At 42.9% G+C, this 26,577-nt stretch overlaps 1 protein-coding gene across 4 annotated transcripts in view; it reads right to left on the bottom strand.

Annotated features, from left to right (window-relative positions):
* Window positions 1–1,294: 1,294 nt before the first annotated feature.
* LOC135518498 (netrin-G1-like) overlaps window positions 1,295–26,577 on the bottom strand; it is a 253,945-nt gene continuing 228,662 nt past the window's right edge. For 2 of the 4 annotated variants that reach the window (XM_064943670.1, XM_064943671.1), the window contains exon 6: window positions 1,295–1,528. In XM_064943670.1, the coding sequence (XP_064799742.1) occupies window positions 1,296–1,528 (233 nt within the window). In that variant the 3' untranslated portion in view covers window position 1,295. Of the gene's footprint in view, window positions 1,529–13,422; window positions 13,558–15,553; window positions 15,572–26,577 lie in introns of all 4 variants that reach the window. The other 2 variants (XM_064943669.1, XM_064943672.1) reach the window with 2 other exon arrangements.

The following is a 26,577-nucleotide window of genomic DNA, read 5'->3' as shown; positions in this document are numbered from 1 at the left end:
TGGATGGAAGGGCTGGGTAGGACTAGATGGAAGGGCTGGGTAGGACTGGATGGAAGGGCTGGATAGGACTAGATGGAAGGGCTGGAGAGGACTGGATGGAAGGGCTGGGTAGGACTGGATGGACGGGCTGGGTAGGACTGGATGGAAGGGCTGGGTAGGACTGGATGGAAGGGCTGGGTAGGACTGGATGGAAGGGCTGGGTAGGACTGGATGGAAGGGCTGGATAGGACTGGATGGAAGGGCTGGGTAGGAATAGATGGAAGGGCTGGGTAGGACTGGATGGAAGGGCTGGGTAGGACTAGATGGAGGGGCTGGGTAGGAATAGATGGAAGGGCTGGATAGGACTGGATGGAGGGGCTGGATAGGACTGGATGGAGGAGCTGGGTAGGAGCGAGGGGCTGGATAGGGCTGGATGGATGGAGGGGTACAGCCGAGAAATATAGGGAGATAGAGAAGTAGGAACAGGAGGACAGAAAGATAAATAGAGAGAGAGAGAGACAGAGAGAGGGACAGAATTAGAAAAGGAGAGAGAGATAGACTTGGGTAAGATGTGTGGCAGTCTGGATTACCTTATATCCACAATATACTGACAGCAAAGAATGCTTACATTTCCTTTTTTATTATATTATTTTTCCTCCGGCTCAATTTCTCTTTTTTTAAATGTATTTTTCAAATCAGCATGGGTAGGGACAGTTTTATGTAGTCAGCCAGTCAGTTAGTCAGTCAGTTCAGCCCAGAAGCAGTTCAGTGCAGCCAGCATCAAACCCCCTGGGAACAGGGGCAGCTAGCAGCTGCTGGCCTTGCTATCTCGAGCTTGCTGCCGCTGATTGGTTCACAGCTGCTGTTGCCGTGGCGATAAGAGAGGAAGTGAGTAAAGTGTCTGTCATCCCCAGTCCCACCTTTTGACAGTAAGGGGGAAAGTCTCTGGAATGGCTTAGGTCACTGGTCTCCATTGTCGGACTGGTTTGACTTTTTATGAAGCAAATCCTCAAGTTAAACTCTTTTTTTAAATATCTGGTATTTACTCTAATTTTTATATATGCTTTATTTTATTTCCTTATATTAAAGTTTTGTGTTCATTCTGGCACATTTCCTTACAGACAGTGTGTGTCCTTGCTGTGTCTGGTGGACAGCTCGTACAGTACATTACAGTAGAGTAGAATAAACTCATGGGTGTTGTAGTTCTGGTTGCAGTTGTAGTTCTGGTTGTTGTTGTAGTTGATCATTGGGCAGTATGCTCCACCAGTTCAAAATAGACAGTAGGTCTATGGTTCTCAGAGCAGAGGAGGCCAGGGTCAGTAGGAGGCCCCTCTGAGCAGCATCCAGCCCAGCAGCAGCAGGGTGGGGAGCGATGTAGGCGAGAGGGCGGCTTGACCCGAGTTGGGCCCACCACAGCTCCCCAGCTCCGACTCACAGCGGGGCTTCTCACACAGCAGGCCCGTGTAGGCCGGGGTACACTGGCACCGCAGGTTGTTCAGACACACACCACCGTTCTGACAGCGCAGGAGCTCGTTGTCACACACTCGGGCTGGGAGTGAAAAGGAGAGAAATGTTTGACTCACATTTATATATATATATATATATACAAACACACACACCTGGAGAAGCAGACGGTGCACTGCTCACTACTCTGACTGTTATGTTGATATACAAAAAGTCCTGTGATCTGAGCTGATTTTCATCTCATGGTCGAGGCAGTGCAAAAACTCAAGCTAACAGCATTAAGTTGAATTAAGCATTTTCAGGACTTTGCAGATCAATCATCAATAACATGTATTTATTACGTGCAGAATTACCAGTGATACAAATCATCAATATCATGTATGTATTACATTCAGAATTACCAGTGATACAATTCATAGACGTCAGTAATTTATACTGGTTAGTAAAAAAACTAAACAACAACAATGTGTAATTTTAACTGTAGAAAGACTGAACTGAAATACAGCAAACTAAAATGGTACTAGAGACTGTAAAATATTTTTTTAAACTGAATGTAAAACCATCTGATTCCCACAGTTCAGAGGACAAGCAGGATAAGGATGGGAGAAGACCACAGTTCAGAGGACAGGCAGGATAAGGATGGGAGAAGACCACAGTTCAGAGGACAGGCGGGATAAGGATGGGAGAAGACTACAGTTCAGAGGACAGGCAGGATAAGGATGGGAGAAGACCACAGTTCAGAGGACAGGCAGGATAAGGATGGGAGAAGACCACAGTTCAGAGGACAGGCGGGATAAGGATGGGAGAAGACCACAGTTCAGAGGACAGGCAGGATAAGGATGGGAGAAGACCACAGTTCAGAGGACAGGCGGGATAAGGATGGGAGAAGACCACAGTTCAAAGGACAGGCAGGATAAGGATGGGAGAAGACCACAGTTCAGAGGACAGGCAGGATAAGGATGGGAGAAGACCACAGTTCAGAGGACAGGCGGGATAAGGATGGGAGAAGACCACAGTTCAGAGGACAGGCAGGATAAGGATGGGAGAAGACCACAGTTCAGAGGACAGGTGGGATAAGGATGGGAGAAGACTACAGTTCAGAGGACAGGCGGGATAAGGATGGGAGAAGACCACAGTTCAGAGGACAGGCGGGATAAGGATGGGAGAAGACCACAGTTCAGAGGACAGGCGGGATAAGGATGGGAGAAGACCACAGTTCAGAGGACAGGTAGGATAATGATGGGAGAAGACCACAGTTCAGAGGACAGGCAGGATAAGGATGGGAGAAGACCACAGTTCAGAGGACAGGTAGGATAACGACGGGAGAAGACCACAGTTCAGAGGACAGGTAGGATAACGACGGCAGTACATTACAGTAGAGTAGACCATAATCTATAAGACCAGACATGTATTCAGACCATGCTGTTTTCACAATTGTCACAATGCCAGACCATGATGCATTGCAGTAAGGTAGCAGTTTTATTTCCAACACGATTTTGTCAAACACGTTGTCTTGCCCATTTCTCTTCCTGCTGTAGTGAATGAAACTTTTCTTGTTGTGCCGGTCAAAATGGACGCCTGGTCTTTCAGCACTATCTGGAAGATACACAACTAGCAACAATCATTTTCTTATTCCCATTCCAAAACAGGTCATTTCATTCTGTAATAGATAGCGCATGGACGGACAAATTTCTTGGGAGTGGGGGCCACAACATGAGGGGCCACAGTGGCTCACGGGGTCTGCATACCCACACATGCAGTCAACTGACTTCTGCAATCAATCCATTTGTACAGTTAAACTACATAAATCTCTTAACTAAATGCATTATACCAGTAGCCAGAGCCGGCCCTAGCATTTTGGGGGCCTTGAGTGAGATTTGGTCAGAGGTCTCCCCACATTGTGGTCAAAACATTTTATTGACCCCGTCTTGACTGCATTGGAAAAAAATGCTAAATAAATCAAGTTCATTTCCTACAATTCCACACATTTTACTATGGGGTGTAGAGAACATTTTGAAATTTTGTAAAACATTTCATACAATTCTACTAGCTTCTACTTCTACTAACTTTTATTTTCAGTTTTCCTGCATGGGGCAGAGAGAATATTTTCTGTTTTAAAGCTAATTTCCAGTTATTGTAAACATTTTGCCATGATAATACGATATCGGAGTGGGAGTGACTAACAAAATCAATTGGGGCCCCCTGGAGGTTAGGGCCCATGGGCACGCGCACTGTTTTTCCGATTGGTATCCGGCCATAATTATTAAAAGCTTAGATTGCTGGCTAGACTTAACTTAAACAATTGAAAAAAGGTTAACTGACATGGCTGATGAAGTGACTGTCAGTGACTGACATAACAAGAGAAAAACTACTAATGTAATAACCACATTTGGAAATGCAACCTTGTGTATTATACTATTCTAACTGCCAACAGTAAGTTGAGAAACCGACTGAGTTCGTTTGTGTCATTCTCTAATTCCAATCGGAACATGTTCCTTTTATAATCGCCACTACATTCATTAGCAAAATGGTGAAGGAGCCATTCGATGTGCGTCATTTTGAGGCGCCAGACCACGGATGGGTCTATACCATGTAACGAATCGCAGCTCCGCATAAAGTTTCCCCACAGTCCCCGGGCCTTTTCCAGAACACTGAACTGACTTTAGATGAGTTGAGTTGAGAGTTAGGTGGGAAGTGGTATATTTACAGCCGGGACACCAAGGCCAGTCTATTCCCAACGGAGCCAAGCTGTCAAGCAAGCTGCAGGCAAACAAACCAACAAACTCAGCCCAGCACAAAACAAAAACAACTGATGGGGTGAGACAAATAAACAGTGTTATACGAGCAGGCTAGGGCCAAACCACCTCGACGTCGCACAACAAGAGATAGCCGCAGCTCATTGAGCTCTTCATGAAAGTGGAATACAATGTGAAAAACCAAATATCACAAGAATGACTGACACCAGTCTTCTCTCACATCATATCCACAGCTGCAGGTAAGACCTTCTGATTTGATGACAACCTCTTTAAAGGCTATATGTGATACAGTAATAACACTGTATGTAATAGTCTGTGCAACCCAACAGAGTTTTTATGGACACCCTGTCAAAAGACTACAAGTTCCAGAATCCAACCATCAGTTTGTGTTCGTCATCCAGCATGCCCAAGAATGGTTTCTCCTTTACAATGCAAATGAGACTATTAATGCAACGTTACCAAGGAAATCATCAAATGGAAGGCTTGATATTAACAGCCAATATGACACCTGACAATGACGGTACAGATTAATTTATGTTTTATCATCTGCTCTGTCTGTCTCAGAGAAATGCTATCAGGGAAATGTGCAGGAAGACCAACCTGTTAAAGGGATGTGTGTTCCCCGTTGAGGGTCAATCAAGTGATTTAATTAAAAATACATATTTTACCGCTAGAGCCTCTGATGGTATCATGACATGAACAAGACTCTAATTAATTACACATCAACCTGTTGTTTTGTCCATACATTTGAATCTCCCACATTGCCCTTTTCAAAAATAGGATCATTTAGCAAACAAGGGCCATATTGGTTTTAACCTGACAAGAGGATGGTGTGTGCATATTAATGCTCTATCTACAAGCAAGGAATTTTGGTGAGACAAATGCAATTCCTACCACATAGATGCTTCTTACTGATACTTGAATAATACAAGCAGGTTTGAATTAAGGACCAGAAACGCAGTGGAAAGGGAGAGGAGACATTGACTACGTTTTATTTTTATTTTACCTTTATTTAACACATTAAGAACACATTCTTATTTTCAATGACGTCCTAGGAACAGTGGGTTAACTGCCAGCTGAAAAAAAAGTATATTTCAATATATTACAAGTATACCTAAGTATACTTAAATATACTATCGTCAACCTTCAATACACATATTAAAAGTACTTTAAATGTATTGTTTTTCAGTCTTTTAGTATGCTATATGTTAACTGTCATTGAACTTAAACATCATTAAAACTTCCATTTAAAACGCTTTAATTGTAATTTAGTATATTCATTCAAAATACACTTGGAGTTGTTTTTGTTTTTGAGTTGAAGCATGGATGTGTTTCATGACACTCTGCTTGTGTGTGATCAAGTACACTTGCAAAAGTATTCTTACCCCTTGGATTTCTTCACATTTTATTGTGTTAAAAAAAGTGGTATTAAAATTGATTTATTTGTCATTTCTTGTCAACATTTAACTCAAAATACATTAATTCCAAAGTGAAAATAAAATTAAAACAAATTTGATCCCTAAAATATAGTAATAATAAGTATTCAGTCTCTTTGTTCAGGTAAACTTAAATTGGTTCAGGAGTAACATTTTGCTTAACAAATCACAAAATATTTTACATGGATAATTTTTTTGATATTTTTTCATGACTTACCCTTATTTTATCCCCCATACATACAACATCTTTAAGGTCCCTCAATCAAGTATTGAATTTCAAGCACCGATTCAACTTCAAAGACCAGAATACATTTGGAAAGCCTCATAAAAGGGCAGTGATTGGTCGATCGGTAACAATATCAAATGAGACATTGAATATCTCATGGTCAAGTTAATAATTATGCCTTGGATGATGTATTAAACCACCAAAGATACAGTCATCCTTCTGAACTGAACTGCAAGACAGGACAGGAAGGAAACTGCTCAGGGATGTCACCATGAGGCCGATGGTGATTGTAAAACAGCTACAGAGTTCAATGGCTGTGATGGGAGAAAACTGAGGTTGGATCAACAACATTGTAGTGACTCCACAGTAATGATTTACATCACATATGCAAAGCATCCATATTGTAAACAACGCTGCACTAAAATAATACTGCAACAAAATAATAATAATGTTGTTATAAATTAAAAGCCGTATGTTTGGGGAAAATCCAACACAACACATCACTGAGTAACTACCGCCTCATTTTCAAGCATGGTGGTGGCTGCATCATGGTATGGGTATGCATGACAATGGCAAATAATGGGGAGTTTTTCCGGATAAAAAGAAATGGTATGGAGCTAAGCACAGGCAAAATCCTAGATAAAAACCTTCTCTTCAGTCTGTTTCATAACAGACACTGGGAGAGATCACCTTTAATCAGGACAATAACACTAAGGGCAAATATAACTGGAGTGTCTCACCAAGAAGACAGTGAATGTTCCTGAGTGGCCAAGTTACAGTTTTGACTTAAATCTGTTTGAAAATCTATGGTATGATTTTAAAACTGCTGTGTAGCCATCAGCACCAACATCTTTTCAGAGCTTGAAGAATTATGGGCTAACGGGCTACATAAAATTGCACAATCCAGGTGTGTAATTAGACCTACCTAAGAGGACTCACTGCTGTAATCTCTGCCAACGGTGTTTCTAGCAAGGAGCTGAAAACTTACTGACTACTGACTATATTTTAGTTATTTAATTTCTATCAATCTTAAAATAATAATAATAGTAATAATATGAAATATTCCACTTTGAGTATTTTATGTAGATTGTTGAGCAAAAAACAACAACAATTAAATCAATTTTAATTCCGCTTTGTAACTACGAAATGTGAATAAATCCAAGGGGTATGAAAACCTGTAGTTTCAATGCCAATAATGAGTTGAGAAAGGACTTTCTGAAATCCAGTTCAGAAGAGAAAGTTATAATAATAAATATTACACTTATAACGATTGCTAATTGCACAGCTATAGTACCCGAGAGTATACTTTTTCATATCTCAAGCTATTATACTTATGTATACTTTCAAAAAAGTATATTTAACTTTAAATGTCCTCAAAATATATTCAAAGTATATTTTCCAAAACACATGTGCACAAAATTGTCCCATCATCCTTTTCTGCAACTGAAGATTTGATATGAAGATTCTGATATGATATTGTTCCACATATTCAGCTTTTGCAAATGTTTTGATGTTCATTTTCAAACTAAATAATGTTGTACTTTTAATTACAAATGCCATATTTCACATTTTATTGAAATGTTAATTTGTTACCTGTAATGTGAACAACTAAAATGCTGGAATGTCAATGGTGCACAGTTCTACTGCTCCACCCACAACTGCTTTGTAGCATGATAACATTGGCTGAGAAGATGCCTTGGTAAATCAAGCTTACCTTTACATGGTAATTACAATAGCTAATGTGATTAATGACTAGACGTGTCTTTGTGAACGTATACTTGAAACAAATTATAAATACACTTTTTTTTGTAAAGAAAAGGTACTTAAGGTGTATTAACAGTATATTTGTTTTTCTCTTTATCTAATATATAATACTAATATAATACTATAATACTATATATACTTAAGTACATAAGAAGTTTCCCAAATTAGATACTTGTGTTTAATATACTTAATAAATATGCTAATAAAATTGTCATTAAATGCATTAAATGTATTTAAAATTGATACAATTTAGATCATTGTAAATATACTTCAAAAATGTTTCCAGCCGAAGGTACAGCTACTACAATCTAGGGCCCTTTGTCATCTTGAGGATTAGTACAACAAAATCATTCAAGCATATTGTGGCCAAGGACAAGGCATGGTTGAAAATAGCCCCATGTCAGACTATATAAGGTGTTCTAAAGTGAAGATAGTAGACTGTTGAAGAAGCCCGGGCCTGTTCCTTCCAATCTCCCACGTTCACCATCCCATATGTGTAAACAGACGCTGTGCAGAGAATAAACTGTGAGATGTATTGGTTTTGTCTTCAATATGAGGGATAATATTTAGAGAAGGAAACCAATGAGTTAGGTGAGCCTCTTTGAGAACGGGCTCTATTTGACCAGCGATTGTAGTTTTAATTGCGTTCGCCAGTCTGCCAGCAGACTGAGATGATCCTATGAGGTAGGTAGAATTGAGTGAAATCTGAGGGGAACCAGATATAGGTCTACATTAGGTAATGTAGGTAAGGACTCATTTATAATGGGCCATATTGTTTGGTAATGTAGGTTTATATATAGCTTTTACAGCGTTTTAAATTGTATAGCCTCGTGACACATAGTCATCAACCAAAATGATAAGCATCTCCATTGTTTGTTCATTGGCAATCTACATAATCACTGTACACAGCCCAGCTGTAAATAGCCCATTCAAATACCTCATCCCCATATACTGTATATTTTTCTACTTGCACATCCTCATCTGCACATCTATCACTCCAGTGTTAATTGCTGAATTGTAATTACTTCTCCAATATGGCCTATTTATTGACTTACCTCCTTACTTCATTTGCACACACTGTATACAGATTTATATTGTGTTACTGACTGTACGCTTGTTTATCCCAATGTGTAACTCCGTGTTGTTGTTTTTGTCACACTGCTTTGCTTTATCTTGGCCAGGTCACAGTTGTAAATGAGAACTTGTTCTCAACTTGCCTACCTAGTTAAATAAAGGTGAAGTATATATATTTTTCAAATGCATGATTGCACATATACAGTGTCGAAGACAGTTTTTCTAAAACCTTACTTCCCTCCAGCTATGTATAATTATTGTGCTTGAACCGTTGATGTGTGTCTAGCTAGTGTGGTTAGACTGCTTTCACTGAGCAGATACAAAGAACATTCTCACTAAGACAACCTCCTAGCTAGCCTGGATAGACTGGTTTCACTGAGCAGATACAAAGAACATTCTCACTAAGACAACATCCTAGCTAGCCTGGATAGACTGGTTTCACTGAGCAGATACAAAGAACATTCTCACTAAGACAACCTCCTAGCTAGCCTGGATAGACTGGTTTCACTGAGCAGATACAAAGAACATTCTCACTAAGACAACCTCCTAGCTAGCCTGGATAGACTGGTTTCACTGAGCAGATACAAAGAACATTCTCACTAAGACAACCTCCTAGCTAGCCTGGATAGACTGGTTTCACTGAGCAGATACAAAGAACATTCTCACTAAGACAACCTCCTAGCTAGCCTGGATAGACCTGTTTCACTGAGCAATTACAAAGAGCATTGTCATGAAGACAGTCTCGAATCAAATCAAATGTTGTTTGTCACGTGCGCCGAATACAACAGGTGTAGTAGACCTTACAGTGAAATGCTTATAATCAAGCCCTTAACCAACAATGCAGTTTTAAGAAAATAGCAACAACAAAAAAAGTAAGAGATAAGACTAACAAATAATTAAAGAGCAGCAGTAAATAACAATAGTTATACAGGGGGTACCGGTACAGAGTCAATGTGTGGGGGCACTGGTCAGTTGAGGTAATGGAGGTAATATGTACATAGAGTAATATGTACATAGGTAGAGTTATTCAAGTGACTATGAATAGATAATAAAAGAGAGTAGCAGCAGCGTAGAAGAGGGGGGGGGGGGCAATGCAAATAGTCTGGGTAGCCACTTGATTAGCTGTTCAGGAGTCTTATGGATTTTGGGAAGAAGATATTTAGAAACTTATTGGACCTAGACTTGGTGCTCCGGTACTGCTTGTATTGAGGTAGCAGAGAGAACAGTCTATGACTAGGGTGACTGGAGTCTGACAATTTTTTGGGCCTTCCTCTGACACCGCCTGGTATAGATGTACTGGATGGCAGGAAGCTTGGTCCTGGTGATGTACTGGGCCATACGCACTACCCTCTATAGTGCCTTGCGTTTGGAGGCCGAGTAGTTGCCATACCAGTCATTGATGCAACCAGTCAGGATGCTCTCGATGGTGCAGCTGTTAAACCTTTTGAGGATCTGAGGACCCATACCAGGACCATTGCCAAATCTTGTCAGTCTCCTGAGGGGGAATAGGTTTTGTCGTATCCTCTTCACGACTGTCTTGGTGTTCTTGGACCATGTTAGTTTGTTGGTGATGTGGACGTCAAGAAACCTGAAGCTCTCAACCTGCTCCACTACAGCCCCATCGATGAGAATTGGGGCGTGCTCGGTCCTCCTTTTCCTGTAGTCCACAATCATCTTTGTCTTGATCACGTTGAGGGAGAGGTTGTTGTCTTTGCACCACAAGGTCAGGTCTCTGACCTCCTCCCTCTTATTGATGTCAGTGATCAGGCCTACCACTGTTGTGTCATCAGCAAATGTAATGATGGTGTTGGAGTCGTGCCTGGCCGTGCAGTCATGAGTGAACAGGGAGTACAGGAGGGGACTGAGAATGCACCTCTGAGGGGCACTCGTGTTGAGAATCAGCGTGGCGGATGTGCTGTTACCTTCCCTTGCCACCTGGAGGCGGCCCGACAGGAAGTCCAGAATCCAGTTCCAGACGGAGGTGTTTAGTCCCAGGGTCCTTAGCTTAGTGATGAGCTTTGAGGGCACTATGGTGTTGAACGCTGAGCTGTAGTCAATGAATAGCAATCCTCACATAGTTGTTCCTTTTGTCCAGGTGTGAAAGGACATTGTGGAGTGAAATAGAGATTGCATCATCAATGGATCTGTTGGTACGGTATGCAAATTTGAGTGGGTCTAGGGTTTCTGGGATAACGGTGTTGATGTGAACCATGACCAGCCTTTCAAAGCAATTAATGGTTAATGACGTGAGTGCTACTGGTCGGTAGTTATTTAGGCAGGTTACCTTAGTGTTCTTTGGGCACAGGGTCTATGGTGGTCTGCTTGAAACATGTTGGTATTACAGACTCAGAAAGGGATAGGTTGAAATGTCAGTGAAGACACGTGCCAGTTGGTCAGCGCATGCTCAGAGCACACGTCCTGGTAATCCGTCTGGCCCTGCGGCCTTGTGAACGTTGACCTGTTTAAAGGTCTTACTCACATCGGCTGCAGAGAGAGTGACCACACAGTTGTCCGGAACAGCAGGCTCATGTCACTGGGCAGCACTCGGCTGTGCTTCCCTTTGTAGTCTGTAATAGTTTGCAAGCCCTGCCACATCCAACGAGCGTCAGAGCCGGTGTAGTATGATTCAATCATAGTCCTGTATTGACTTTCCCTTTTTAATGGTTCATCGGAGGGCATAGCAGGATTTCTTATAAGCTTCCGGGTTAGAGTCCCTCTCCCTGAAAGCACAGCTCTAGCCTTTAGCTCAGTGTGAATGTTACCTGTAACCCATGGCTTCTAGTTAGGGTATGCACGTACAGTCACTGTGGAGACAACGTCCTTGATGCACTTATTGATAAAGCCAGTGACTGATGAGGTGTACTCCTCAATGCCATCGGATGAATCCAGGAACATGTTCCAGTCTGTAGCAAAACAGTCCTGTAGTTCAAAATCTGCTTCATCTGACCACTTTTTTTATAGCCTGAGTCACTGGTGCTTCCTGCTTTAATTCTCGCTTGTAAGCAGGAATCAGGAGGATAGAATTGTGGTCAGATTTACCAAATGGAGGGCGAGGGAGAGTTTGTATGTGTCTCTATGTGTGGGGTAAAGGTAGACTCTGTTTTCCTCCGGTTGCACATTTAACATGCTGATAGAAATTTGGTAAAACTAAGTTTCCCTGCATTAAAGTCCCCGGCCACTAGGAGCGCCGCCTCTGGATGAGCGTTTTCCTGTTTTCTTATGGCTGTATACAGCTCATTGAGTGCGGTTTTAGTGCCATATTCGGTCTGTGGTGGTATGAAGACAGCTTGGAAAAATACAGATGAAAACTCTCTAGGTATATAGTGTGGTCTACAGCTTATCATGAGATATTCTGCCTCAGGCGAGCAAAACCTAGAGACTTCCTTAGATATCATGCACCAGCTGTTGTTTACGTATATGCATAGGCTCCCACCCAGTATCTTACCAGAGGTTGCTGTTCTATCCTGCCGATGGAGGGTATAACCTTTTAATGTCATTGTTCAGCCACAACTCGGTGAAACATAAGATATCACAGTTTGTAATGTCCCGTCGGTGGGATATATGTGTTTTCAGTTCGTCCCATTTATTTTCCAGCAACGTTCGGTAGCAGGACGGAATGCAAAGGCAGAGTCACCTGATCCTCACAAGGCACCCTGATCTTTTTCCGCAAAATCTCAGTTTCCTTTTCTAGCGAATGACCGGGATCTGGGCCTGGTCGGGTGTCTGTAGTATATCCCTCCCGTCCGGCTCATTGAAGGAAAACTCTTCGTCTAATCTGAGGTGAGTAATCACAGTTCTGATGTCCAGAAGCTCTTTTCCGCCATTAGAGACGGTAGCAGGTATCCTGTTGGTTAAAAGGTATCCTGTTGGTTATGATGACCATCCAGTGAGAGGTTGACCTGTTTGATGACACCTGTGGATCAACAAACCCACATTGACTGTATCAGGCACTCTATGCTAGCAGAAGAATACACTGACCTATGGATATCCCTTCTCTACTTAATGCTAATGCTAATGATAATGCTGCCTGTAAATAGAAACTGTTGGGACAACACACTGGCACTTGAACACTGGAGTAGCTACACGCTGGCATTGGTCAGCATTATCTGGACATGAGGGTAAAGCAGACGGCGATGGTGGAGAGAGAGAGAGAGAGAGGGCTGCTCAAACAGCTACCCTGCAGTCCCTGTCATGCTACAGCCAGTCAATATTAGCTCATCTGTTGTGTTCTAGGTTTCAGCTCAGCTGAATAACTGATTTCAAAGCATCGAACAGTGGAAACCGAGAGAAAATGTTTTAGGTCTAAATCTCTGCAGTTGAAGCGGAACAACCTTGAGTCTTAAATTCAGGGTGAATAATTGAAAAACAGCTAAATTCTGGTTAGTCAATGTTAGTCAGGGTTAAATCCATAGGCCTACTCCCCGCATTAGTGGCGACAATTCAAGCTGAACATGCCTACAAGTCCAAGCAGTGGCAACAAAAAGGAGAAAGTAGGTAATGAGAGAGAAAGAGGTAGCGATAGAGCTAGAGATACAGTAGAGAGACAGAGATAGAAGTAGATATACAGTAGAGCGATAGAGATAGAGGTAGAGGAAGAGGGACAGCTATAGAGGTAGAGATACATTAGAGAGATAACGATAGAGGTAGAGAAACAGTAGAGAGATAGCGAGAGGTACTGGTTAGGGTCCGAGCAGAGTTACAAGAGGGGTGTGGTTCTACTTACATTTGCAGCCATTGTCCCACAAATATCCTGGCAGACAATCTCGACACTTAGCCCCTGTAGTTCCCGCCTTACATTTACAAAATCCTGTGCCATTACAGTGAACACTGTCTGAGCCAGAAGGATTACAACTACAGCCTGTAGAAACAAGGCACAAACATGCTGGAGTACAGGGTGGTGATTTGGCTTCTTAGAGCAAAGACTCCTGCCTTTCACTATCACTGAGTAACAGAAATCTATTTCTGAGCAACATATTACTTAGAGAATTAATACTTGAGACATTAAGCACTGTAAACATTGTATGGATAATTTAAACATTTTTGGCATTTACAGTGATATAAGCAAAACCTTATTTTCTTAAATATGGTAGCCATATTTAAAAAAAGGACATGACATTAAGTCTACATATTTTCTCTCTGACAAGTTTTTTCTGAAGTGAAAGTTATAGGGAAACCATGACGACAGAGAAGGTGGGACAGAGACAGTAGATGTAGATAGAGATGTCATAGGGATGAAGGATTACATGATTCAGAGAAAGTTTGAAATGTGTCGAAAGTTGCACCGTAACATTGAAATGGGCATTGTTGTACTGTAATATACAGTACCAGTCAAAAGTTTAGACACACCAACTCATTCAAGGGATTTTCTTTATTTTTACTATTTTCTACATTGTAGAATAGTAGTGAAGCCATCAAAACTATGAAAAAGCACAAATGTAATCATGTAGTAACCATAGAAGTGTTAAACAAATACAAATATATTTTATTTTTTAGATTCTTCAAAGTAGCCACCCTTTTCCTTGATGACAGCTTTGCACTCTCTTGGCATTCTCTTAACCAGGTTCACCTGGAATGCTTTTCCAACAGTCTTGAAGGAGTTCCCACATATGCTGAGCCCTTGTTGGCTGCTTTTCCTTTTCCTTCACTCTGCGGTCCAACTAATCTAAAACCATCTCAATTGGGTTGAGGTCGGGTGATTGTGGAGGCCAGGTCATCTGATGCAGCACTGCATCACTCTCCTTCTTGGTCAAATAGCCCTTACACAGCCTGGAGGTGTGTTGGGTCATTGTCCTGTTGAAAAACAAATGATAGTCCTACTAAGCACAAACCAAATGGGATGGTGTATCGCTGCAGAATGCTGTGGTAGCAATGCTGGTTAAGTGTGCCTTGAATTCTAAATAAATCACTGACTGTGTCACCAGCAACGCACCCCCACACCATCACGCCTCCTCCTCCCTGCTTTACAGTGGGAACCACACATTCGGAGATCATCTATTCACCTACTCTGCGTCTCACAAAGACACGGCAGTTGGAACCAAAAATCTCAAATTTGGACTAATCAGACGAAAGGACAGATTTCCACTGGTCTAATGTCCATTGCTTGTGTTTCTTGGCACAAGCAAGTCTCTTCTTCTTATTGGTGTCTTTTAGTAGTGGTTTCTTTGCAGCAATTCGACCATGAAGTCCTGATTCACGCAGTCTCCTCTGAACAGTTGATGTTGAGATGTGTCTGTTACTTTAACTATGTGAAGAAATTATTTGGGCTGCAATATCTGAGGGTGGTAACTCTAATGAACTTATCCTCTGCAGCAGAGGTAACTCTGGGTCTTCCTTTCCTGTGGCAGTCCTCATGAGAGCCAGTTTCATCATAGTGTTTGATGGTTTTTGAAATTTCCGTATTGACTGACCTTCATGTCTTAAAGTAATGACGGACTGTTGTTTCTCTTTACTTATTTGAGCTGTTCTTGCCATAATATAGACTTTGTCTTTTACTAAATAGGACTATCTTCTGTATACCACCCCTACCTTGTCACAACACAACTGATTGGCTCAAACGCATTAAGAAGGAAAGAAATTCCAAAAATAAACTTTTAACAAGGCACACCTGAAATGCATTACAGGTGATTACCTCATGAAGCTGGTTAAGAGAATGCCAAGAGTGTGCAAAGCTGTCATCAATGCAAAGGGTGGCTACTTTGAAGATTCTATTATATTTTGATTTGTTTAACACTTTTTTGGTTACTACATGATTCCATATGTGTGGTCCCCCACTTATATTGCATAGAAATATAACCCTGCTGAAAAGCCATAGGTTGAGTTGATAAAAGTACAGGGCAAATATGTTTTTTGTATACTGCTAATTTGACTAATACCTCAACTGGACATTATCTGGGTAAAATAATGTGTTAACAAAATGAAGCATCAACCATCATCAGCCACAACTAAAATGGCCTTCACCATCATCAACATTTAAAGCTCTAACCAAAGTTTGTGAGCATATAAGCCTTACAAAACTCTGAGGGAAATAAAAACCGTACCATTACACAGACAGCTTCAATACCATCCTGAGCGTCATAATATATTCTGTAAATATTGGAAAAAGAGCATAGCGGTACAGATTTCTGGGTAATACTCTTTAATATGGTAAAGTATTGTGATTGTGATGACGAACAACTGGTTTAAAACATAGGCCCTGTGGAGAAGGAAGTGAGTGATGCCACAATCATGTGGACAGAAGAAAGTGAGGAAGACGAGTGAAGAACAGCTTCCTGTTTGTTGTTATAGAATATGCATGGAGTTAAACATGAAGAACAACTTCCTGTTTGAGGTTATAGAATATACATGGAGTTAAACATGAAGAACAGCTTCCTGTTTGAGGTTATAGAATATGCATGGAGGTAAACATGAAAAACAGCTTCCTGTTTGAGGTTATAGAATATACATGGAGTTAAACATGAAAAACAGCTTCCTGTTTGAGGTTATAGAATATACATGGAGGTAAACATGAAGAACAGCTTCCTGTTTGAGGTTATAGAATATACATGGAGTTAAACGTGAAGAACAGCTTCCTGTTTGAGGTTATAGAATATACATGGAGGTAAACATGAAGAACAGCTTCCTGTTTGAGGTTATAGAATATACATGGAGGTAAACATGAAGAACAGCTTCCTGTTTGAGGTTATAGAATATACATGGAGGTAAACATGAAAAACAGCTTCCTGTTTGAGGTTATAGAATATACATGGAGTTAAACATGAAGAACAGCTTCCTGTTTGAGGTTATAGAATATACATGGAGGTAAACATGAAGAACAGCTTCCTGTTTGAGGTTATAGAATATACATGGAGTTAAACATGTGAAAAACAGCTTCCTGTTGGTGGTTGTTTGTGAAAAATACATTATCCGCATGTGGAATGATCTGTTGCTTCTCAAAGGAGGGAAATGAAAACCGTACCATTACACAGACAGCTTCAATACCATCCTGAGCATCATAATATATTCTGTAAATATTGGAAAAAGAGGGTAGCGGTACAGATTTCTGGGTAATACTCTTTAATATGGTAAAGTATTGTGATTGTGATGACGAGCAACTGGTTTAATTAAAACATAGGCCCTGTGGAGAAGGAAGTGAGTGATGTCACAATCAAATGGACAGAGAGAAAGTGAGGAAGACAAGTGAAGAACAGCTTCCTGTTTGTTGTTATAGAATATGCATGGAGTTAAACGTGAAGAACAGCTTCCTTCCTGTTTGTGGTTATAGAATATGCATGTTAAGTTAAACTTGAAGAACAAGAAGGGACCAAGACAGCAACATGGAAAAGAGAGATGTTGAAAAACACGAGAGATGAGTTTGGAGGTTTGAAGCACTTGGGTAAATGTGAAAGGTGAAGGTCATAGGGTGTTATAAACATGGTGTTGGTCATGTGGAAGATTCGCTGGTATGAGCAGTGCTGATGATGACAGTGACCGTGGTGAGGGAACTGACCTATACACACATTCTCATCTTCCAGCTCTGCAGAATTATTTCGGAAGTAGCCCTGCTTGCAGTCCTGGCAGTGCTGGCCCCTAGTGTTGTGTTTACAGCTCACGCAAATCACAGAGTTTAGCAGCTCGATGTAGCTGCAGCGCTTGGAGTGGCCGAAACATTCGCAGTCTTGCAAAGAGGGAAGGAAAGGTGGAGAGAGACCAAGAGGTCATTTTGAGGTGTGGTTGGGTTGGGTTGTGTGCTGCGACGAGTGGCGCTGGTGGTTGTAGCAGCAAGGTAGAGCGAGGAGACACCATCACATGCCAGGTTAGGATGGAGAGATGGGGGTTTGAGATTGAGACGATTGTTAGGCGATGAGGAGAAGAGAACATTAGACATCAGTTCACCCTGGGAAAGGTTGTCGTTAAGAGGGGGAGAGAGTACGAGACGTTCGCTTCAAGCACATCACAATGAAAGGATTCTGAGTTTCGGGGGGAGGGACTGGAACACACAGTACGACACAGGACAACAAAAGAAAAGTTGAGTGGGGGGGGTCTGTAATTCTCAACATGGGCAAAGTGTAAAGTTTTTACTCCACACTCTGACAGACAGACAGACAGTCCTCTCTGCATCTAGATGAGTTGATTTGTCCTACTGTGTGTTCATTGTGAGGTTAGGCGGAGAGGAGCAGCTGCACCTGCAGTCCTGCAGTGTAATCGACAGGCCCCATTTTAAAATTTCACACACCACTGTCATCCTAAACCACAGAGACATGCAACGAGAACACAAATATAAATAAATACATGTGGTTTCTTAAGAGAACCAGTATTTTGAAAAAGAGTTGATACATGTCACCCATCATCCCCTCCAAGGCCAATAAATACCTTGCAACAAAAAAAAGACACTTTGCATTAAAAGCAGTCGAATGTATGTAGAGGTGTGGCAAAGGGCAACATATCGTTGAGTGATGTGTCGTGTAGTATTGTGTAGTATTAGATGCCAGATTGGGAGTCAGGCTGTGCCTTGTATCTACTGTCTAGTCACACAACGTCAGGCAGGTCAGCCAATCACAGTAGGACCCGTTCCAGATCAACCTTGTGTGTGACACATAGTCTGCCCAGATCAGCCATAGAGTCAGATAGGCAGTTAGACAGAGAGACAGTCCTCTCTGAGCTACAGGCAGTTAGACAGGGAGACAGTCCTCTCTGAGCTACAGGCAGTTAGACAGAGAGACAGTCCTCTCTGAGCTACAGGCAGTAGACAGACCGACAATCCTCTCTGAGCTACAGGCAGTTAGACAGAGAGACAGTCCTCTCTGAGCTACAGGCAGTTAGACAGAGACAGTCCTCTCTGAGCTACAGGCAGTTAGACAGAGAGACAGTCCTCTCTGAGCTTCAGGCAGTTAGACAGAGAGACAGTCCTCTCTGAGCTACAGGCAGTAGACAGACCGACAATCCTCTCTGAGCTACAGGCAGTTAGACAGAGAGACAGTCCTCTCTGAGCTACAGGCAGTTAGACAGAGAGACAGTCCTCTCTGAGCTACAGGCAGTTAGACAGAGAGACAGTCCTCTCTGAGCTACAGGCAGTTAGACAGAGAGACAGTCCTCTCTGAGCTACAGGCAGTTAGACAGAGAGACAGTCCTCTCTGAGCTACAGGCAGTTAGACAGAGAGACAGTCCTCTCTGAGCTACAGGCAGTAGACAGACCGACAATCCTCTCTGAGCTACAGGCAGTTAGACAGAGAGACAGTCCTCTCTGAGCTTCAGGCAGTTAGACAGAGAGACAGTCCTCTCTGAGCTACAGGCAGTTAGACAGAGAGATAGTCCTCTCTGAGCTACAGGCAGTTAGACAGGGAGACAGTCCTCTCTGAGCTACAGGCAGTTAGACAGAGAGACGGTCCTCTCTGAGCTACAGGCAGTTAGACAGAGAGACGGTCCTCTCTGAGCTCCTGGCAGTTAGACAGACCGACAATCCTCTCTGAGCTACAAGACGTTTGACAGACAGACAGACCTCTCTGAGCAACAGGCAGCTAGACAGAGAGACAGTCCTCTCTGAGCTACAGGCAGTTAGACAGAGAGACAGTCCTCTCTGAGCTACAGGCAGTTAGACAGGGAGACGGTCCTCTCTGAGCTACAGGCAGTTAGACAGAGAGACAGTCCTCTCTGAGCTACAGGCAGTTAGACAGAGAGACAGTCCTCTCTCTGAGCTACAGGCAGTTAGACAGAGAGACAGTCCTCTCTGAGCTACAGGCAGTTAGACAGAGAGACAGTCCTCTCTGAGCTACAGGCAGTTAGACAGACAGACAGTCCTCTCTGAGCTACAGGCAGTTAGACAGAGAGACAGTCCTCTCTGAGCTACAGGCAGTTAGACAGACAGACAGTCCTCTCTGAGCTACAGGCAGTTAGACAGAGAGACAGTCCTCTCTGAGCTACAGGCAGTTAGACAGACAGACAGTCCTCTCTGAGCTACAGGCAGTTAGACAGGGAGACGGTCCTCTCTGAGCTACAGGCAGTTAGACAGACCGACAGTCCTCTCTGAGCTACAGGCAGTTAGACAGACAGACAGTCCTCTCTGAGCTACAAGACGTTTGACAGACAGACAGACCTCTCTGAGCTACAAGACGTTTGACAGACAGGCAGTCCTCTCTGAGCTACAGGCAGTTAGACAGACAGACAGTCCTCTCTGAGCTACAGGCAGTTAGACAGACAGACAGTCCTCTCTGAGCTACAGGCAGTTAGACAGAGAGACAGTCCTCTCTGACCTACAGGCAGTTAGACAGAGAGACAGTCCTCTCTGAGTTTCAGGCAGTTTGACAGAACGACAGACCTCTCTGAGCTACAGGCAGTTAGACAGAGACAGTCCTCTCTGAGCTACAAGACGTTTGACAGACAGACAGTCCTCTCTGAGCTTCAGGCAGTTTGACAGAACGACAGACCTCTCTGAGCTACAGGAAATTAGACAGACAGACAGACAGACAGTCCTCTCTGAGCTACAAGACGTTTAACAGACAGGAAGACCTCTCTGAGCTACAGGCAGTTAGACAGACAGACAGTTTCTCTGAGCTACAAGACGTTTGACAGACAGACAGTCCTCTCTGAGCTACAAGACGTTTGACAGACAGACAGACCTCTCTGAGCTACAGGCAGTTAGACAGAGAGACAGTCCTCTCTGAGCTACAGGCAGTTAGACAGAGACAGTCCTCTCTGAGCTACAGGCAGTTAGACAGAGAGACAGTCCTCTCTGAGCTACAAGACGTTTGACAGACAGACAGTCCTCTCTGAGCTTCAGGCAGTTTGACAGACAGACAGACCTCTCTGAGCTACAGGCAGTTAGACAGAGACAGTCCTCTCTGACCTACAAGACGTTTGACAGACAGACAGTCATCTCTGAGCTACAGGCAGTTAGACAGAGAGACAATCCTCTCTGAGCTACAAGACGTTTGACAGACAGACAGTTTCTCTGAGCTACAGGCAGTTAGACAGAGACAGTCCTCTCTGACCTACAAGACGTTTGACAGACAGACAGTCATCTCTGAGCTACAGGCAGTTAGACAGAGAGACAGTCCTCTCTGAGCTACAGGCAGTTAGACAGAGACAGTCCTCTCTGACCTACAAGACGTTTGACAGACAGACAGTCCTCTCTGAGCTTCAGGCAGTTTAACAGACAGACAGACCTCTCTGAGCTACAAGACGTTTGACAGACAGACAGTCCTCTCTGAGCTTCAGGCAGTTTGACAGACAGACAGACCTCTCTGAGCTACAGGCAGTTAGACAGAGACAGTCCTCTCTGAGCTACAGGCAGTTTGACAGACAACCAGTCCTCTCTGAGCTACAGGCAGTTTGACAGACAACCAGTCCTCTCTGAGCTACAGTTAGTTTGACAGAATGATAGTAAACTCTGAGCTGCAGGCAGTTAGACAGAAGCAGTTTGAAAGACAGACAGACAGACAGACAGTCCTCTCTGAGCTACAGGAAGTGAGACAGAGGCAGTTTGACAGACAGACAGACAGACAGACAGACAGACAGACAGACTGACTGTCCTCTCTAAGGTACAGGAAGTTAGACAGAGGCAGTTTGACAGACAGACAGACAGACAGACAGTCATCTCTGAGCTACAGTCTGTTAGACAGATAGACAGACCTCTCTGAGCTACAGGCAGTTAGACAGACAGACAGACCTCTCTGAGCTACAAGACGTTTGACAGACAGACAGTCCTCTCTGAGCTTCAGGCAGTTAGACAGGGAGACGGTCCTCTCTGAGCTACAAGACGTTTGACAGAGAGACAGTCCTCTCATAGCTACAGGCAGTTAGACAGAGACAGTCCTCTCTGACCTACAAGACGTTTGACAGACAGACAGACCTCTCTGAGCTACAGGCAGTTAGACAGACAGACAGTCCTCTCTGAGCTACAAGACGTTTGACAGACAGACAGACCTCTCTGAGCTTCAGGCAGTTTGACAGACAGACAGACCTCTCTGAGCTACAGGCAGTTAGACAGACAGACAGTCCTCTCTGAGCTACAAGACGTTTGACAGACAGACAGACCTCTCTGAGCTTCAGGCAGTTTGACAGACAGACAGACCTCTCTGAGCTACAGGCAGTTAGACAGAGAGACAGTCCTCTCTGAGCTACAAGACGTTTGACAGACAGACAGACCTCTCTGAGCTACCGGCAGTTAGACAGAGAGACAGTCCTCTCTGAGCTACAGGCAGTTAGACAGAGACAGTCCTCTCTGACCTACAAGACGTTTGACAGACAGACAGTCCTCTCTGAGCTTCAGGCAGTTTGACAGACAGACAGACCTCTCTGAGCTACAGGCAGTTAGACAGAGACAGTCCTCTCTGACCTAGAAGACGTTTGACAGACAGACAGTCCTCTCTGAGCTACAGGCAGTTTGACAGACAACCAGTCCTCTCTGAGCTACAGGCAGTTAGACAGAGAGACAGGCCTCTCTGAGCTACAGGCAGTTTGACAGACAACCAGTCCTCTCTGAGCTACAGTTAGTTTGACCGATTGATAGTAAACTCTGAGCTGCAGGCAGTTAGACAGAAGCAGTTTGACAGACAGACAGGCCTCTCTGAGCTACAGGTAGTTAGACAGACATACAATCCTCTCTGAGCTACAGGTAGTTAGACAGACATACAATCCTCTCTGAGCTACAGGAAGTTAGACAGAGGCAGTTTGACAGACAGACAGCACTCTCTGAGCTACAGGAAGTGAGACAGAGGCAGTTTGACAGACAGACTGTCCTCTCTAAGGTACAGGAAGTTAGACAGAGGAAGTTAGACAGACAGACAGACAGTCATCTCTGAGCTACAGTCTGTTAGACAGATAGACAGACCTCTCTGAGCTACAGGACGATAGACAGACATCAACTCTATCCAAGGTAGAGACTCCTGTTCTGGTCTATTTGTTGTCAAGTTGCACAGTTCATTTACGTTCTCAGAATGTTTCTGCTATCTGCGCTAAAACCCTGCTCTTAGGAGACCAATACTCTTCCTGATTGTAAAATACGGTTACATGACTAAAGTAACATCTATGAAACATATTCTAGAATATTTGTGATGTGAGGCATCACAATGATATGTTACAGAGCGTGGATTAGTACTGTGAAGGTACTACAGGGTTGGGCCAGGTACCTACAGTAGCCCACGTAGATTCATACAGTGTGGGTTTGGACAACAGCTGACACAGGGAGAACGGTACAAATCTGAGGAGCTCATATCTCACTTGCTGTTTGCAACTTCATCTGAAGGGACAGTTGACAAATCAACTTGATGAGCTAGTAGACAAATAAAACAAAAAGAACAAAAACAAAAAAATAAACAAAACAAAACATGATATATTTTGTTTAACATGAAATAATATAATGTTTTAAGTGGTTAAAGAACTGTGTATCATACACATTCCTATAGTACCAAAAAGGTTATTAAAAGAAGAGTGAGATAGGTGATCCTATATATTTCATGTTATATTCTGAGACTGCAAATACTAAAGGAATTAATTCCCAGGGTGTTTTCACTATCATTGCACTGTAGGTACATTTTACTATTGTGGCAAACAGTGTGGTCACCCTGACTGTTACAGACGCAGTCTGTTGAATCATGTTGAGTGGAATCTATTTAGGTTGACCATTTGGAAGAAACAACAGGTAAAACAAAATACTATTGTCTTCACAATGTAGATGACCAGTAGTGTTGTGTTGTGTTGTTACATTCTCCTGACAGATGACCAGTAGTGTTGTGTTGTTACATTCTCCTGACAGATGACCAGTAGTGTTGTGTTGTTACATTCTCCTGACAGGTGACCAGTAGTGTTGTGTTGTTACACTCTCCTGACAGATGACCAGTACTATTGTGTTGTGTTGTTACATTCTCCTGACAGATGACCAGTAGTGTTGTGTTGTTACATTCTCCCAACAGATGACCAGTAGTGTTGTGTTGTGTTGTTGCATTCTAGTGACAGATGACCAGTAGTGTTGTGTTGTGTTGTTACATTCTCCTGACAGATGACCAGTAGTGTTGTGTTGTTACATTCTCCTGACAGGTGACCAGTAGTGTTGTGTTGTTACATTCTCCTGACAGGTGACCAGTAGTGTTGTGTTGTTACATTCTCCTGACAGGTGACCAGTAGTGTTGTGTTGTTACATTCTCCTGACAGATGACCAGTAGTGTTGTGTTGTTACATTCTCCTGACAGGTGACCAGTAGTGTTGTGTTGTTACATTCTTCTGACAGATGACCAGTAGTGTTGTGTTGTTACATTCTCCTGACAGGTGACCAGTAGTGTTGTGTTGTTACATTCTCCTGACAGATGACCAGTAGTGTTGTGTTGTTACATTCTTCCAACAGATGACCAGTAGTGTTGTGTTGTGTTGTTACATTCTCATGACAGATGACCAGTAGTGTTGTGTTGTTACATTCTCCTGACAGATGACCAGTAGTGTTGTGTTGTTACATTCTCCTGACAGATGACCAGTAGTGTTGTGTTGTTACATTCTCCTGACAGGTGACCAGTAGTGTTGTGTTGTTACATTCTCCTGACAGGTGACCAGTAGTGTTGTGTTGTTACATTCTCCTGACAGATGACCAGTAGTGTTGTGTTGTTACATTCTCCTGACAGGTGACCAGTAGTGTTGTGTTGTTACATTCTTCTGACAGATGACCAGTAGTGTTGTGTTGTTACATTCTCCTGACAGGTGACCAGTAGTGTTGTGTTGTTACATTCTCCTGACAGATGACCAGTAGTGTTGTGTTGTGTTGTTACATTCTCCTGACAGATGACCAGTAGTGTTGTGTTGTTACATTCTCCTGACAGATGACCAGTAGTGTTGTGTTGTTACATTCTCCTGACAGATGACCAGTAGTGTTGTGTTGTTACATTCTCCTGACAGGTGACCAGTAGTGTTGTGTTGTTACACTCTCCTGACAGATGACCAGTACTATTGTGTTGTGTTGTTACATTCTCCTGACAGATGACCAGTAGTGTTGTGTTGTTACATTCTCCCAACAGATGACCAGTAGTGTTGTGTTGTGTTGTTGCATTCTAGTGACAGATGACCAGAAGTGTTGTGTTGTGTTGTTACATTCTCCTGACAGATGACCAGTAGTGTTGTGTTGTTACATGCTCCTGACAGGTGACCAGTAGTGTTGTGTTGTTACATTCTCCTGACAGATGACCAGTAGTGTTGTGTTGTTACATTCTCCTGACAGGTGACCAGTAGTGTTGTGTTGTTACATTCTCCTGACAGATGACCAGTAGTGTTGTGTTGTTACATTCTCCTGACAGGTGACCAGTAGTGTTGTGTTGTTACATTCTCCTGACAGATGACCAGTAGTGTTGTGTTGTTACACTCTCCTGACAGATGACCAGTACTATTGTGTTGTGTTGTTACACTCTCCTGACAGATGACCAGTAGTGTTGTGTTGCTACATTCTCCTGACAGATGACCAGAAGTGTTGTGTTGTTATATTCTCCTGACAGATGACCAGTAGTGATGTGTTGTGTTTTTGCATTCTAGTGACAGGTGACCAGTAGTGTTGTGTTGTGTTGTTACATTCTCCTGACAGGTGACCAGTAGTGTTGTGTTGTGTTGTTACATTCTCCTGACAGATGACCAGTAGTGTTGTGTTGTGTTGTTACATTCTCCTGACAGATGGCCAGTAGTGTTGTGTTGTTGCATTCTAGTGACAGGTGACCAGTAGTGTTGTGTTGTTACATTCTCCTGACAGGTGACCAGAAGTGTTGTGTTGTGTTGTTACATTCTCCTGACAGATGACCAGTAGTGTTGTGTTGTGTTGTTGCATTCTCCTGACAGATGACCAGTAGTGTTGTGTTGTGTTGTTACATTCTCCTGACAGATGACCAGTAGTGTTGTGTTGTTACATTCTCCTGACAGATGACCAGTAGTGTTGTGTTGTGTTGTTACATTCTCCTGACAGATGACCAGTAGTGTTGTGTTGTTACATTCTCCTGACAGATGACCAGTAGTGTTGTGTTGTGTTGTTACATTCTCCTGACAGATGACCAGTAGTGTTGTGTTGTGTTGTTACATTCTCCTGACAGATGACCAGTAGTGTTGTGTTGTTACATTCTCCTGACAGATGACCAGTAGTGTTGTGTTGTTACATTCTCCTGACAGGTGACCAGTAGTGTTGTGTTGTTACATTCTCCTGACAGGTGACCAGTAGTGTTGTGTTGTGTTGTTACATTCTCCTGACAGATGACCAGTAGTGTTGTGTTGTTACATTCTCCTGACAGGTGACCAGTAGTGTTGTGTTGTTACACTCTCCTGACAGATGACCAGTACTATTGTGTTGTGTTGTTACATTCTCCTGACAGATGACCAGTAGTGTTGTGTTGTTACATTCTCCTGACAGATGACCAGTAGTGTTGTGTTGTGTTGTTACATTCTCCTGACAGATGACCAGTAGTGTTGTGTTGTTACATTCTCCTGACAGATGACCAGTAGTGTTGTGTTGTGTTGTTACATTCTCCTGACAGATGACCAGTAGTGTTGTGTTGTGTTGTTACATTCTCCTGACAGATGACCAGTAGTGTTGTGTTGTTACATTCTCCTGACAGATGACCAGTAGTGTTGTGTTGTGTTGTTACATTCTCCTGACAGGTGACCAGTAGTGTTGTGTTGTTACATTCTCCTGACAGATGACCAGTAGTGTTGTGTTGTTGCATTCTAGTGACAGGTGACCAGTAGTGTTGTGTTGTTACATTCTCCTGACAGGTGACCAGAAGTGTTGTGTTGTGTTGTTACATTCTCCTGACAGATGACCAGTAGTGTTGTGTTGTGTTGTTGCATTCTCCTGACAGATGACCAGTAGTGTTGTGTTGTGTTGTTACATTCTCCTGACAGATGACCAGTAGTGTTGTGTTGTTACATTCTCCTGACAGATGACCAG

The sequence above is a fragment of the Oncorhynchus masou genome, chromosome 28 (genome assembly GCF_036934945.1).
Source record: "Oncorhynchus masou masou isolate Uvic2021 chromosome 28, UVic_Omas_1.1, whole genome shotgun sequence".
NCBI lineage: Eukaryota > Metazoa > Chordata > Actinopteri > Salmoniformes > Salmonidae > Oncorhynchus > Oncorhynchus masou.
Note: the sequence above shows the minus strand (reverse complement) of the source record. Positions and strands in the feature narration are given on the sequence as shown.